Raw genomic sequence first — 14,894 nt, 5'->3', positions numbered from 1 at the left:
TCGTCCACACAAACTCAAGACTGGTCCATCTTTATTCAGAGGTTGTGTCATGACTTCAATCTTCCATGGGCAGCTAGGAATTTCTAGTATTAACATTAATGTCCCACTGAACACAATAGTATTCATCACGGTCAGGCAATTATCCAGTGGTAGTTACACCTTATTTTATTCCTGCTGGATTTGAGGAAGTTCATGCAAATCTTAATTCTTTTCAGATAGGCGCGGGTCTCTCTTTAAAAATGGCTTTTACAATATTAAAAGGAATTTTACAGCCACTGGTTTGGAATATGTATGTCTCAGACATCAAACCACAGGATTTCAAGGCCAAAATAAAATGTCTGTTCTTAATCTTCTCCGATTCTACTCCATTGTTGCCAACTTCTCTTCATCTACGTCGAAAGCCTTCCTAGCTTGTTTCAACTCCTCATTCATAGACAACAGCTCTGTACATCGATTGAGTTTTGGCAAGTCCTGCATGGCCAATGAATGGGAGGGTTATCGGTCTATTGAGAAGTTAGAACCAGAAGCAATTACCAACATCATGAATGTCATTTCTCGAAAAGGTAAAACTCTCAAAGAACATCCCTGGCTAAGGTACCTTTCTCATTAAAAATAAGAAGTCCTCAGTTAAGAGCTTTCCCCTCTTTGATGCAGTCTCCTGGGCCTTATGCACCTGTGTAAGAAGATTACATATATGGTTATGAATAGTATTCTTCTCCCCTTCATGGCAGATGCATGTACAGAGCCACACAAGAAAAATAAAGAAATGTTTGGCTCACCAAATCCGTAACATACTCCACAACAATGTCCTCCAACAGTGCCACAGTTTCTGGAAGTGGCTGATAATGTAACATAAGGAATTTACAAATAAAATTAGACTTAACTAAACACAAGGAATTCGAAAATAAACCTTAAGAGATCAACTAAACAACATAAACAGCAACATATCAATCACCTTAATTAGCTAATTAATGTAAACAGTCATTAAGCAATGAGGGGCACTGGAAATATAATTGGGAATACATGTGAACTTTGTTTTGACAGAAAACCGGCAGATAAAAGAGCAGTCCATGACGTCTGAAAAGGCATTCATGAAAACACATAAATACTGAGACGAGTGTCATGTATATCCAGTGTAGTTGCTTTTGTTCTTGTGTGTGTAATGGAGTGGGGGGGACTACTTCCAAGAAAAACTAAGATCATCAGCCCTTGTTTTGGGGTCCATCCTTCCAAATATGCTGCATCAATTCCTAGAGGTCCATATTGGAGAATAAATAACAGTAATTCTAGCAAGAATGCTACATGGATCAATATGTTAACTCTGGTGTGCCCACTTCCCAAACTAAAAAGGTGGAATTCACAGAATCAGCAAGGTTTTCCTCTTTGGTAAACCTAAAATAAATGCATCACAAATTGTCCACAATGCTAGTGTATTTGAGCATCAAAGGAAACTGGGACAAGAAGCCAGCTTGGAGTAGGGTGGTGGCTTGTGCTGGTGGGGGGCCTTTCCCAATAGCGTGTACACTTGAAACAAAGAGACCATACTGATGATAATACTTTGTTATATAATTTTTTAGATCATAGTTTATTTAAATGCCTGTGGAGGAACTTAGAAGCACGATCATGCAACAAGAAAACCATGTTAACTCGTGAAAAAGTAAATCAGTTCAGCACAACAAAAATTGTATCTCCAAAATGATGATAAATTAAATTTGAAAAGAAATGATAAAACCAGCCATGATAATGATCCCACTAAATATTAATAGTTGGTAATTCAAATTTGAATTCTGACTCATTATCATCAAATTAGGAATAGGGAATTGATTAAATAAATAAATAAACCATTGAAAACTTACAAGAAAACACTTCTAATGATTACAGAATACAACAAACCAAATAATTGTGTTTATTAATGTTTAAAACCAAGAAACTTGTTTCATTAAGCGTATATTTGGTTTCGGAGAGTATTAAGAAAAGGTTAAATTTCTTATGTATGGATACCATCAGAAAAGATAAGGAGAAAAAAAAAAAAAACTAAGGAAAATATGAGGAAAAATTCTAAAAAAGCTTCCTCCTCATTTTCCATAAAATGATATGGGAAAGATTTGGCAAAGTTCATTTTCAACTCTTAACTTTTTCATGAACGACCAAAGAAGAGAAAAAATTTATTATTTTTCTTACCTATTTCTTTTTTTCTAATTTTCCTTTGCATTTTCCTTTCCTCAAAACTTTTCAGGAACCAGGGATAGCCTAAAAGAATAAGATTTTTCAGGAAAGGAAAAAAAAGAAAAAAGAAATTATATAGAGAGAGTGCCACTTACATTGGCATCATCTCCAAAACCATACATCATATGTTGTACTGTGGCAACAAAAAAAATAAACAAATTAGAAAAGGATGTAAACATCAAGCTTCTAAGAAAATCCGCATAAGAAAAGTCTTTACTTACAGTCTTTTTGAAAGACTCCTCTCTTGCGTTTAAAAGAAGAATCTGATGGTTGAGATGACCCAGCTCTAGGTTTTGAGGAGGGTCCTGCAGAAGAGCTGTTCATCTTCTATTCACAATAACTTCCCCTTCTGATCTATGACAAGAACTAGTCAATTGCAAATTAAATAAAAGATAAGTTCCCAAAGATTTATCTATTTGTTACATAAAAATAAGAGTTCACATTAATAAGTGCTAAACAATGGGGGAACAACCCAAGTATGCAAGAAGTATATATTTAGCAACCAACAACCAAAATGGGAGAACATAAAAGTGAAAAAAAAAAATAGTACTCCTTGTATGTCGAGACCTGCCTAATACATCGATGAAAACTATAATGATAGAGTTCATAAGAATATAAATCCAGAGTTTAATTGCATGCTGGAAACTTCTTGCATTCCCATTTTGCACTCTTGCATTCCTATTATGCTCTTAGACCACAATGATAGAGAGTTTATTCACACTTTTTTTAGGGGAGTTCTTTTTCTAAATATGGAAACAAAAATCATCATGTATGACTCAATCATTCTTCTTTAAAAAAATTGCTATGAATTATTCACCTTCTTTTCCTTTAGCAATTATACTCGTAAGTTTCTGTTTCAATCCTTTGCATCCCCCAAATACTTTGCCAGAACGGTTCACAATGAACTGTGGCCCAACTCAAAACCATACACAAGTGCATCAACTCACATACCCTATAAAATTAAATCCAAATTCTCACACTCATTTCATCAAACACCCTGCACATACCATCCGCTCCCACATTTCATAGAACCCACTCCTACGGCCATACCAACAAACCCATTGGACAGAGAAATTGTCTTTGTATTTGCAAAACCTAGAGTTACTCCGTAAACTAAATTTTAAGAAAATTTAAACAAAATCCTACCCTTATTAAAAAACCATAAGCAATCGCAGATCCACATAAGCCCTAAATTCAACAAAATTCAAATAATCAAAGATTATCTTCCCACTTTCGACCGACAATCCAGTTCCACAGTCACGGAAAAGAAAAAAAAAAAAAAAGAACTTCAATTAACATACCTCCAACTCTCAAATTCAACAAAAATAAATAAATAAATAAATAAATAGTAACAGCTAGGGTTAGGGTTTCGAAATCGAAAATCGAGAGACAAGAAGATGGTTACCTGAATTGTCGCCAGAGGTGGGATCAACAAGGGACTCCAGTCGTTACATATTTAAGAAATATTTTATTAAAGGGGCTTCGGCCTTCACCCGTTATGGACCGAACTGGGACATAGTTCCGAATGGGCCTAATCTCACCTTTAAAAAAGAGAAAATCTAAAGCCCAATTTTAGCTCATGCGCACCCTGGGGCCTGGGCCATTGTAATTTTCTCATGGTTGAATATCTGAAATCTCTTTTATTCAACTTTATAAAAAGAAAAAATGGACTTGAAGCTTATAATTTTTAATTGACTCTAATCGAATTCAAACTGAAAATAAATTTCAGACCCTAATGCTATATTTGGTTCTAAAAAAGTACTAAAAAAAAGTCAAAAAATTATCTTTTTTTAAACTTGATTTTACCACATAAGCATACGAAAAATAATTTAATATAATTAAAATTACTTAAAAACTTATATTTTTTCAAATTTATATTATTTTATATATATATATATATATATAAAAGTGGGTTAAAATAAATTAAAAATAATACATAAAAATAATTTATTATTTTTATTTTTCCCTTTTATTTTCTCTTGTCTCAAATTTATCCCAAATCGAATATAATCTAAAAGATCAATTTATTCCTATGAATTTATTAGTGGTTTAAGTTGTTTAACAATGAAGACATGACTCATATAAGTCTATTTAGCTTCATACATGTTTGGATTTGTGAAAAAGAGGTTTTTCTTTTTCTCTAATTTCAACTATTTTTTCACTTGAAAAATTATTAAAATAAAAAAGGTAGTAATAATTGAGTGGAGATTACATTCATTAAGATGTTGTATTAATTTCGATATTATCAACTGGGGGCCCTCCAAACTAGACCCATAATTTCCAACGACATTATGGGATATGACGATATGATAGTACATAAATCAGTGAGACCCATCACATTTGTGGGGCCCAAGGCCTAAATTTTAGGGCCCAAACAAAAGCCCAATTGCGTTGGTGAATTCAATTCCCACCAACTTTATACACTATATTAAACTCACAAGTTAAAGGTCTACACCTTTCCAACCTAAAAGGAAGATCCTCAATTTTTAGTATGGTCCCATCTTCACTTAAATGTTATTCATTGCCAACTTGAAAATGAAAAATATCTCAGACAAATAATAATAGTAGTAGTTATAGTAAATGTAATTTATTGCCAACTTGAAAATGAATAATATCTCAGACAAATAATAATAGTAGTAGTGGTATCTTATATCTTGGCTTTAACAAATAATAGTAATAGTAATAAACGACTTGAAAATGAAAAATATCTTAAGAGACAAATAATACTAGTAGTAGTAGACGACTTGAAAATGAAAAATATCTTCCATCTTGACTTTAATAAACAAATAATAGTAATAGGGGACGACTTGAAAATGAAAAATATCTTGTATCTGGACTTTAAAAGTCAAATAGTAGTAGTAATAGATAAATAATAGTAGTAGTAGCAAATAAATAATAGAAGTAGTAGTAATAGTAGATAAATAATAGTAATAGTGGTAGTAAATGACAAATAATAGTAGCAGTAGTAGTAGTAGTAGATGATGACGACAAATAATAGTAGTAGTTGTCACTCCCTAACACCCACTCCAAGGGTGTGACAGTCATTTCACACTTCAAATTCAAAGGCTTAAAGCTTGTAACTAAAAGTTACCAATTACCAAATACCTATTCAGAGTAGCTGAACAAAATTCTAAAATCTTCAAAACTTAACTTTAAAACTAAACATTCATCAACCAAAATCCATTATCCAAATACATTGCAAACTCAAATAATTCAAGTGTTAACAAAAATTTCATAATCTCCAAAATCTCAACTTCAAACTATCATTAAAAAAATTAAAAGTTCAATATCTAAATAGCTTTCAAAAACCAAATAATCCAAATGAACATAAACCTATAAGCTAACAAGGTCCAAAAATAACATCCTAAGCAAAATCCTAATGATGACCATTCCCCGACCTAGCCATCACTTCTCGCCAGAACTAAGAGTACCTGAAAAGTAATTAACAAATAGGAATGAGCTCAAAGCCCAATAAGGAACATTAATGTAGTCCATGGATCAAATATTTCAAGTTCACTTGCAAAATAAGAGATATTATAACTAATTATTTTTATAAACCTTTTAGTCAGTTTTGTCAATACATTCAAAACTTTTAACTGTACACTTTCATTTTTGATTCAAACATTTTCATATCAAATTTAGTCAAAACATTTAAATCATTTATTTACTTTGGTTATCAAACATCAAATAGTGTTCAGTTATGTGAGACTTTTCAAATAGGTGACTAGCCTCAAATTGTTCATTTAAGGTGGACGAAACCAAACACTACCAGTACTAGTAACCTCTAACCAAACCTCTAGAGGTTAGTGTCCAAATCAATTACATTCCCCACCAAGAAATGTAAAGGCCAATTATTATATCCCGTTGACAAGGGTCAAACAAATCAGAGTCAACACTTATTTCAATTATTCAAATTTGCAAAACATAATATCTCCACATTTCTCTGTTGTAAACAAAATATAAGGTTCTAACATACTTTTCATGCAAAACATATTTGATCAATGCATAAAATAAATAATAACTCAAAACGTTTCCAAATTATGTATATAAAAATTTGTTTATAAAAAAAAACAATTGCATTAATTTCCCTTACCTTAAAAAGCACTTAGAAACCTTGAAGAGTTTAGGCCCAAGAATCTAACTCCCCCCTAACATAACAAAAAAAATACTATTATCACAAAATTATTTTCCAACTTCTTAACCAATAACAATTTAATTAATTAGTTTCCCTTTATTTATTTTATTTATATTTTATTATTTATTAATTAATTTTATTATTATTAATATTTTCCTAACTTATCCCTAAAAAAAAATTTGGGCGTTATAGTAGTAATGATAGACGACAAATAATAGTCTAGTAGTAGTAAGGTAGTAATAATAATAATAATAATAATAATTATATCTTTCAAAATTTTTAGTAGGTAAGTAAAAATAATAATAATAATATATCATTTCATTTTTTTTTAAGAATAATAATAGTAGTAGGAGGTAAGTATATGCTCAATAAAGAGTTAAAATTGTATAATTGAGCGATGATGTATAATATCACCTAGATAATTTTCATTTATTAAAAAATACAAATATAATTTGATAGAGAGCATTTTTGTAAAAAAAAAAAAAAAAAAAAGCTTTTATTTTATGTTTCTAAAAAAAAATATGAGTATAAGTAAGATTCTATAAATTGAATTACAATTTGTACAATTTTTTTATTGGTCATATGTCATTTTAAAAATATTTTATTAATATAATTTGGTAAATTGAAAAATAAGATAAAAAATAAAAAATTAATAAAATATAATTTATCTTAATATCAACTGAAATTTAATATGTTCTGACTTATTTATTTTATACAACATAAAAAAAAATGTTTGCATTTATTTATTTATTTATATTTTATATACATTCTTCCTCGATTTCTATTATAGTCATATTTTTCATGTTAAATTCATATTATTTTTGCTCATATACAATTTTTATAACTTTATATTTTTGTCATATATTTTTCATATCCCAATAGTACTCAATTCACATCTTTTGTACCTTAATCACATTATTCGGTATCAAAGTTACTTTCTTTGTATATTGGTCACATCATTTATATATTAATCACATTCTCTATACCTTGATACCTTAATCACGTTTTTTATACTTTACTCGTATCTTTTTGTACTTTACTCAAATTGTTTGAACCCTCATAACATTTTTTGTACATCGGTTATATTCTAAATACTTTTGTTATGTTTTTATACCTTAACTATGTTTTTTCATACTTTAGTCACAATTTTTGTATCTTATAATCATAATTGTATATGTCTACACTATCACATTGTCCGTACGATTTTATATTTTAATTTCATTTTGCATTTAGGGCATAATTCTTATATTTTAGTACTTTAATCACAATTTTCATATGTAAAACACTTTTTTTTTTTTACTCACGTATGTATACCTACTCATATTTTTAGTATGTTTGCCCATTTATTTTATAAAAAAATAAAAATAAAATAATTTATTTTAGATTATATTTTAATCTTCCTAAGATAATTTCGTGGAGTTTATTATTTTATAATTTTAATTTCATTTTATTATATATTTTGGGTAGTTTTATTTTAACCACTCTTAAGTTTATTCTTTGATTTTTTTTTTTAATTATTGGGATATGGTTTTTTTTTTCTTTTTCCAATTTTGTTTAGATTTCATGGAGAATTTTGGTTTAGAGAAAAAAAAAAAAAAGTTAAAAAAATCATAAAATGGAAATAAAGAATAATACAATTTTTTTTTTTGTAATTTCATTGTCTCTCCACCCATCAATATTGAAAATTATCCATTACAAATTTTTTTTGATAAAATGTTTTTTTCTTTTTTTTTGTCAATATTTTTCACTAAGAAAACAAATTTGAAATCAAACTAGACTTGATACATATGATTTATCAAATTTCAAATTTAAAAAATTACTTAAGACTAAAAAAATCGATGCAATTAGTATTAAAAAATCACATAACCCAAAACCGATCTAATTAACTTTAAAAATTCATCAAAATTCTTTATGAATGGCTTTGTTGTTTCTTTATACATGATCATAATATTTTACACATTTTTTTTTCACTATAGAGATAAATTTCAAATTAAGCCCGACTTAATGCATTTGAATCATTAACAAATTTCAAAGATGTTTTGAAACTCAAATAATGATCCAATTAATATCATAAATTCATAAATAAAAATTGATTTTTCTTTTTTTGTAATTGTATATAGTTTTTTTTTTCTTCTGTACAAATAGACTTATAGAACATTTGTTAATGATTTTATGAAATGTTTTTAACCTTTATAATAATTGAAAATTCTTATTTTCAAGTATTATAAAAACTAAAAGCACTTTTTAAAATTATTATCAAACACGCTTTTAAAATTTGTTTATGGATGATTTTAGAAAGTATTTATAACCTTTCTAATATTTAAAAGATAAAAATTTTTAAGTATTAAAATAACTAAAAATGCTTTAAAAAAATTTACTACTAAATGGATTGTTAATACATTAAATTCGTTAATAAGTATATTAATTTTTAAAAATAACATAGAACTCAAAAAATAATAAAATAATTACTACTGCTTCATGGACTACTGATTCTATTGTTTCTCATTAATACAAATAAATTTCAAATAAAATAAAATGAGACTTGATATATCAAATTTATTTATATGTTTAATAATTTTTAAAACTAATTTTAAAATTAAAAATAGATTTCATCACTACAAGAAAACAATAAACAAAAATGGAAATGTCATGGATCGTGATTTTATGTTTCTCTTTTATACATAATTATACTTCCCAAATTTTTGTTATCAGGTAAATAAATTACAAATCAAGTGAGATTATCGATACTTTTAAATTTAGTAATGAATCGAATAATTTTTTTTTTTAAACTTTCGAATTCAAAAAATTGACATTATTAATAAACGAAGTCTCATAACCGAGCAATTAATGTGTATATATAAATCATAAAATAAGTCACGACTTTATTATTTTCCTTTGCACACAATTGTACTTTCTAAATTTTTCTCATTTGATAAATAAATTTTAAATCAAGCAAAACTCCACACTTTTAACTTTTATCATGAATGGAATAGTTTTTAAAAAATATTCAGGAATTCAAAATTTTGGGTAGATATAAAAATTCGAAAATAAATATTAAATATAATTTTTAACAAATTTTCAAATATTTATTTTTGATAAGAAAATAATGAAAGTTTTTAGCCAATTTCCTAAATCAATATAGAAGGCTTTGATTGTATATCTTTTTAATAGAATAATTAATAACTAATAATTTTAAAATTAATTGATTAAAAAGGGAGGAAAAGATTATAAAATTAATCTATTTCTTTTATAAATTTGAAGTGTAAAATGACATAAACACCCTTCAATATTTCAATTATTTATATATGTGTAGGGTTTGTTTACAAAAATTGGGGTGATTCCTTTTAATCAAATATCCCATAATTTTACCGTAGATTAACACCTCCGAAAAGGTCAAGCTGTAAGCCCTTACATTCTTTTAACTTTTTTACCTTTTACCCTTTCCTTGCCCATTTCAAAATTCAGGCTTTCCATAGAAACAACAGGTGTCGGGCAAGGAAAGCGTGTGAGTCTTCAAATTGTACACGCAAAAGATCGCGAGTGTCTGAGAATTGCGTACCGAAAGTTAGGAACACGTCATGTACTCGGTGTATATGATGACGTGGCAACCTAAACGTATCCCCAAAACCTTGTCGAAGTGACTGAGGTGGCATGATGTGCCAGCCAAACACGCGCTTTCTTACTTAAAAAGCTTCAGCACCCCGACACAAGGCATTTAGCCACGTGTGAGTCAGAGGATACAGGTCGAAACGACGTCGTTCCAAGAAAAATCCAAAGCTTTATTCATTATTTTGTCGTTAAATAGAGGTAATTTTGTTAATTATTTATTTATTTTATATAATTAATTTTTGAAAAGTTTATAAAATTTTAAATAAATAAATACAAAAATCAGAATAATGCTTTAAAAAAAATCATTGTTTTTAACTTTTTTTTTTCTATAATTTTTTCGATAAACAATTAAGATAATTTAGAGGTTGTTTTTACAAGATGATTTAGAGAGAGAGAGTAGGAGAAGAAAGAGGGGATTGAATTGTTTTGGGTTAAAAATGGTTAGGAAAATTGAATGGTTGGTCACCTGCAGTGGCAGAACGACGCCGTTTTATAGGGAGGATAAATCCGAAGTTTGGTTACCAACACGGAACGGATCTAAACTCCTTCTCCCTCCCAAACGCCTCTCTCTCTCTTTCATTATATATGAGAAAAAATTGACAGATCACGAGTCGGAATTCAAAGATTGTGGGTGCACGTTATAAGCTAAAGGTTCTGGGTTGAATGATTGCATCTTTCTCGAACTGATTTTCCCTAGAAAAATACTAAGACTATATAGGAGCCTGGAAGTTATATGCGAATCTAAGAAGGAAGAATTGGGAATGGATAGTCTGTGTTTGCCTGGGATTCATGGGATCTCGCCTTCGATCTCCGTCGACGTCAGAGCGAATCCAACTCAGGTTAGCGCAGTGGGGAGGTCCACGGTGGAGCAGAAAACAACGTCGTCGGGGTTCTCTTTCAAGTACTCTTTGAAATCTCTGTGGCCCGGCGGAAAAGGGTACTACGCCATTGGCATTGACGACGCCGTTTTGGTGGACAACGGGGAGAAGGGCGGTGATGCGGTTGAGGAGGGGGTGAGTGGAACAGCGGCGTCGGAGGGGCGGAGCGAGAGTTGGGTTATGAAGATTCTTCACGTGAGGTCTCGGTGGAGAGAGCAAGAGGCGAGTGTTGAGGTTGATCAGAAAAGCGAATGTGATGATGATCATGAAGATGACGGTGATGACGAGGAAGAGGAAGAGAAGTGTTGTGATGGTTGCAGAGTCGATGACGAAGAAACAAAAAAGGAGGTTCAATTCGATAGAGACTCATTTTCAAGGCTCCTACGGAGAGTGTCATTGCCTGAAGCCAAACTGTATGCGCAAATGTCGTACCTTGGGAACTTGGCTTATACCATACCCAGAATCAAGGTAACCCAATCAAAACAACTTTCCCCTCTTTCTTATTTTTTCAACCCAATCAAAATCTTTTCCATCTCTGTGCAAATCAATCGATAAAGGATGGTTTTTTCTGTTTGAATCGTGGGTTGAAATTCTAAACTTCTGTTCTTGGATTTTTCATCTGGAGGATCTTCTAATCTGAATTAGTTTCTCTGTGATATTTGCCTTAAACGGAAATTTAGGATTTCAAGGTCTTTGCATAAATAAATAATATAGGGTCAGAAAATTCAAAATTGTGAATTTTTCCTGGAGTCGTTCTTGGAGGAAACTATTGGGATGAATCTTCCCCGGAGTCTGTGATGTTTATGAAGCTTTATTTAAATGCCCGTTGGCTCTGTTCTTGAATCTGATGACTTCTTTGTGTATCAAAGAATTGCTAAAAAATATTATATTTGGGAATAGCCCTCACTGAATCTTTCTGTTTGTTTTTGATTTGTGTGATTTTCATTTTGATTTGGGGTCGATGCTCTGTTTTCCATGCTTCAATTGAATCAATTATTAGAAATTTATCTGAAAATTTTCCCGGTTGGGGATTGATAATCTGCATCGTGTGAAGGCTACATTATATTGAGTTTATAATTATGTGAGTGGAGATTTATTTTCATTTTCCATTGATTCAGACAGGAATTCTCTTGAAGAATCATGGGCTGCGATTTGTGACTTCATCAGTGGAGAAGAGAGAAATGACGACGAAAGCTGAGAAAGAGCAGGGGTCAGATGAAGTTCGAGAAGCAGAAGCAGATCCAAAGGAGGCAGAGGCAGAGGAGGAGAAGGGGGAGCAGAAGAATGATGGGCATCAGCTAAGTGCATCTGCTGCTTATCAGATTGCTGCCTCTGCTGCTACCTATTTGCATTCTCGTACCAGGAGCATACTTCCATTCAAATCCTCAAAAGCCGAGATCCATAAAGATTTGGATGAAGGAAGCAACAGAAGCAATGACAGTGTTGGTATAATAAATTCAGAGGTTGCTTCTTTCATGGCAACCACCGATTCTGTGACTGCTGTTGTCGCTGCAAAGGAGGAAGTGAAGCAGGCTGTTGCCGATGATTTGAACTCAGTGCTTACAACACCCTGTGAGTGGTTCATATGTGACGATGACCAGACTGGAACAAGATTCTTCGTCATTCAGGTTGAAGAAAACCCAAAACTCTTTCTTCATTTCATATTTATTTGATTGATTTGTTCATGTTTTGTGAATCTTTGGCATTTTCCTCTCTGATTTTACTCAAAAACTTTTGGTGTCATATTTTAATGTGCAGGGGTCTGAGTCACTAGCATCATGGCAAGCAAATCTACTGTTTGAGCCTATTAGTTTTGAGGTAATATTCCCTTTCACTAGTTTCTACTGTTTGGTGAGTTTTGAGTTGGTTTCGGAGCATGAAGATGAATGTAAAAAATCCAAATCTAAGGTTGTCTTATAGAGGAATGTGGTAAATGTTTTTGCTATAGGGACTGGATGTGCCTGTGCATAGAGGTATATATGAGGCAGCAAAAGGGATCTATGAGCAGATGTTGCCAGAAGTCCTTGCCCACCTGCAAGCTCGAGGAGAACGTGCCACATTCCGTTTCACAGGGCATTCTCTAGGGGGAAGCTTGTCCCTGCTTGTAAATCTCATGTTGCTAATAAGGGGTGTAGTGCCACCTTCTTCCTTGCTTCCGGTCATTACGTTTGGGGCACCATCTATAATGTGCGGAGGTGACCATCTGCTTCATGAGCTTGGACTGCCTAGGAGTCATGTTCAGGCTGTCACAATGCACCGAGACATTGTGCCTCGGGCATTCTCTTGCAATTATCCTAGACATGTAGCAGAGCTACTCAAGGCTGTTAATGGGAATTTTCGGAATCATCCTTGTCTGAATAACCAGGTACTATCTCCATTACTCTAAGGACTTGTATATGGGTTCCGAAAATATGAAATATTAAACTGACATTGCCAATGTGGATTTTTGTACTACAGAAGGTTTTGTATTCTCCCATGGGTGAGTTTCTGATCCTCCAGCCTGAAGAGAAGCACTCTCCGCATCATCATCTCCTGCCTTCAGGCAGTGGTCTATATCTTCTCAGCCGTCCTGTCTCAGATGCCAACGATGCAGAGAGGCAGCTCTTGGCAGCAAAATTGGTCTTCCTGAACTCACCCCACCCACTGGAGATCCTAAGTGACAGCTCTGCATATGGTTCAGATGGAACCATTCAGAGAGATCACGACATGAAATCCTACTTGAGATCAGTCAGGAGTGTGATCCGTCAGGAGCAGAACAGCATTAGGAAAACCAAAAGAGAGCAACGCCGCAAGGTCTGGTGGCCCATCGTAGCACCCGGTGGCATTCATGCTGGTGTGATTGTGGGCAGCCCAATGGTATCTAACAACATGGGACAGGACCAATTCAATTTCTCAGGCATCCTTCAGACCGGGCGAGAGTCCTTGAAACGGTTCAGTAGGCTTGTTGCATCTCAGCACATGCATTTGCTAGTGGTACTTTTATTCCCTACCCGATTGTTTCTCTTGACAGATAGCATGATCAATTCATTGACTCGTTAATGGGGTCGGCCATATGATGTTTTCTTCCTGTCGTCGGGTCATCGTACAGTTGGAGAGGCACATGGCTGATGGCTGGCAGGATTGGTTAGAAGATTCTTTATTCATTTGGGTTCAAAAGCAAAAAGGAAAAAAAAATGATTCATGTTTGATTCATCTTCTCTGTTTTTTTTTTAGATGGAGAATATCAAATTGATATGTAGAGATCCCACAACATTAGATTATCAACGAAAACAGAAACAAATTCTTTTAGATACATGCTTTGGCACAATCAAAATGACTGATAGTAGTGTGTTTCACGTTACCATTTTCTGTAGCTTTCAAGCATGAAAACATCCAAACCATACAAAGAAGCTGAAAGTGATATTCAGCAGTTGGCTCAACAAACACGATATTTGGGCATTATATTGGCAGTATGTGGCACACCCTCTTAATAATCACCGGTCTATCTCAAATTCTCAACCAAAAATAATCAAGCGCCATTTTAACATCGTCTGAATGGATTGCTCTGTTCCAAGTGTCCCTTCGAGCAATTTCTTCCAAGTTCAAAATGAACAAGAAAGGTTGGGAAAGTAAAGCCAAAACCAGAGAAATTACAAGCTACAAGCTGCATCCGGGACCATTTCCTGGCATAAATCGATATACATGACACGTAAAAGCCACACAGATTATCGCTGGGACTAGTTTTTGGAGTTATATCCAAAAGCTCGAATTGAAGACAAAATAGGCGTCTGCAGCCCAAAATGGTTGAACTCTTCCTCTTGATGCCTATCCATCCAACAAGGCAGGGTGCAACCTGTTTACTGATAGATACGGACCTTCCTACTCCCCAGTCCCCACTAACCCATACCCATGGTGTAACTGCCTTTAGGTGTAGGATTTGATGGCTTTCATGTCTTCTTCTCAGTTTTATCTCCGGATATATCTCTATTTTTGAAGTTTTTGCAAGTGAGGATTTTTCCAACTCGCATTTTCTTCTTCGGTTGGCGCAATTTTAGGTGGGGAGGAGG

The 14,894-nt window shown here is 32.6% G+C and overlaps 2 protein-coding genes across 4 annotated transcripts; one reads left to right on the top strand and one right to left on the bottom strand.

Moving 5' to 3' along the window:
- Positions 1-142: 142 nt before the first annotated feature.
- Positions 143-3,673, bottom strand: LOC117918440 (transcription initiation factor TFIID subunit 13). 3 transcript variants are annotated; one of them, XM_034835106.1, is made up of 6 exons: positions 3,632-3,673; positions 2,448-2,575; positions 2,322-2,359; positions 780-839; positions 599-673; positions 143-471 (listed from the first exon to the last, which is right to left on the bottom strand). In XM_034835106.1, exons 2-6 carry the CDS (start codon positions 2,548-2,550, stop codon positions 361-363), a joined length of 387 nt encoding a protein of 128 aa, XP_034690997.1. In that variant the 5' UTR covers positions 2,551-2,575; positions 3,632-3,673; the 3' UTR covers positions 143-360. The 3 variants fall into 3 exon arrangements, with proteins under 3 accessions (XP_034690997.1, XP_034690996.1, XP_034690995.1); XM_034835105.1 differs by having other exon boundaries at positions 2,448-2,592; positions 3,632-3,648; XM_034835104.1 differs by lacking the exon at positions 3,632-3,673 and having other exon boundaries at positions 2,448-2,670.
- A 6,833-nt stretch (positions 3,674-10,506) lies between these two features.
- LOC117919072 (phospholipase A1 PLIP2, chloroplastic) lies at positions 10,507-14,188 on the top strand. Its single transcript, XM_034836115.1, has 5 exons — positions 10,507-11,316; positions 11,967-12,476; positions 12,607-12,666; positions 12,797-13,213; positions 13,306-14,188. The coding sequence occupies exons 1-5, from the start codon at positions 10,732-10,734 to the stop codon at positions 13,885-13,887; spliced, it is 2,154 nt and encodes a 717-aa protein (XP_034692006.1). The 5' UTR covers positions 10,507-10,731; the 3' UTR covers positions 13,888-14,188.
- Positions 14,189-14,894: the final 706 nt, after the last annotated feature.

The sequence above is a fragment of the Vitis riparia genome, chromosome 7 (assembly GCF_004353265.1).
Source record: "Vitis riparia cultivar Riparia Gloire de Montpellier isolate 1030 chromosome 7, EGFV_Vit.rip_1.0, whole genome shotgun sequence".
In the NCBI taxonomy this organism is placed as follows: Eukaryota; Viridiplantae; Streptophyta; class Magnoliopsida; order Vitales; family Vitaceae; genus Vitis; species Vitis riparia.
Note: the sequence above shows the minus strand (reverse complement) of the source record. Positions and strands in the feature narration are given on the sequence as shown.

What these genes read in the sequence shown, in the direction of transcription:
- LOC117918440 (XM_034835106.1), bottom strand. Translation starts at nt 2,550, where the DNA reads ATGAACAGCTCTTCTGCAGGACCCTCCTCAAAACCTAGAGCTGGGTCA. An exon ending in AGGAGTCTTTCAAAAAGACT is followed by an intron (nt 2,360 to 2,447) that starts GTAAGTAAAGAC and finishes TTGTTGCCACAG; the next exon opens with TACAACATATGATGTATGGT. An exon ending in TCTTATTTTTAATGAGAAAG is followed by an intron (nt 472 to 598) that starts GTACCTTAGCCA and finishes TTGGCCATGCAG; the next exon opens with GACTTGCCAAAACTCAATCG.
- LOC117919072 (XM_034836115.1), top strand. Translation starts at nt 10,732, where the DNA reads ATGGATAGTCTGTGTTTGCCTGGGATTCATGGGATCTCGCCTTCGATC. An exon ending in CAAGATTCTTCGTCATTCAG is followed by an intron (nt 12,477 to 12,606) that starts GTTGAAGAAAAC and finishes TTTAATGTGCAG; the next exon opens with GGGTCTGAGTCACTAGCATC. An exon ending in ATCCTTGTCTGAATAACCAG is followed by an intron (nt 13,214 to 13,305) that starts GTACTATCTCCA and finishes TTTGTACTACAG; the next exon opens with AAGGTTTTGTATTCTCCCAT.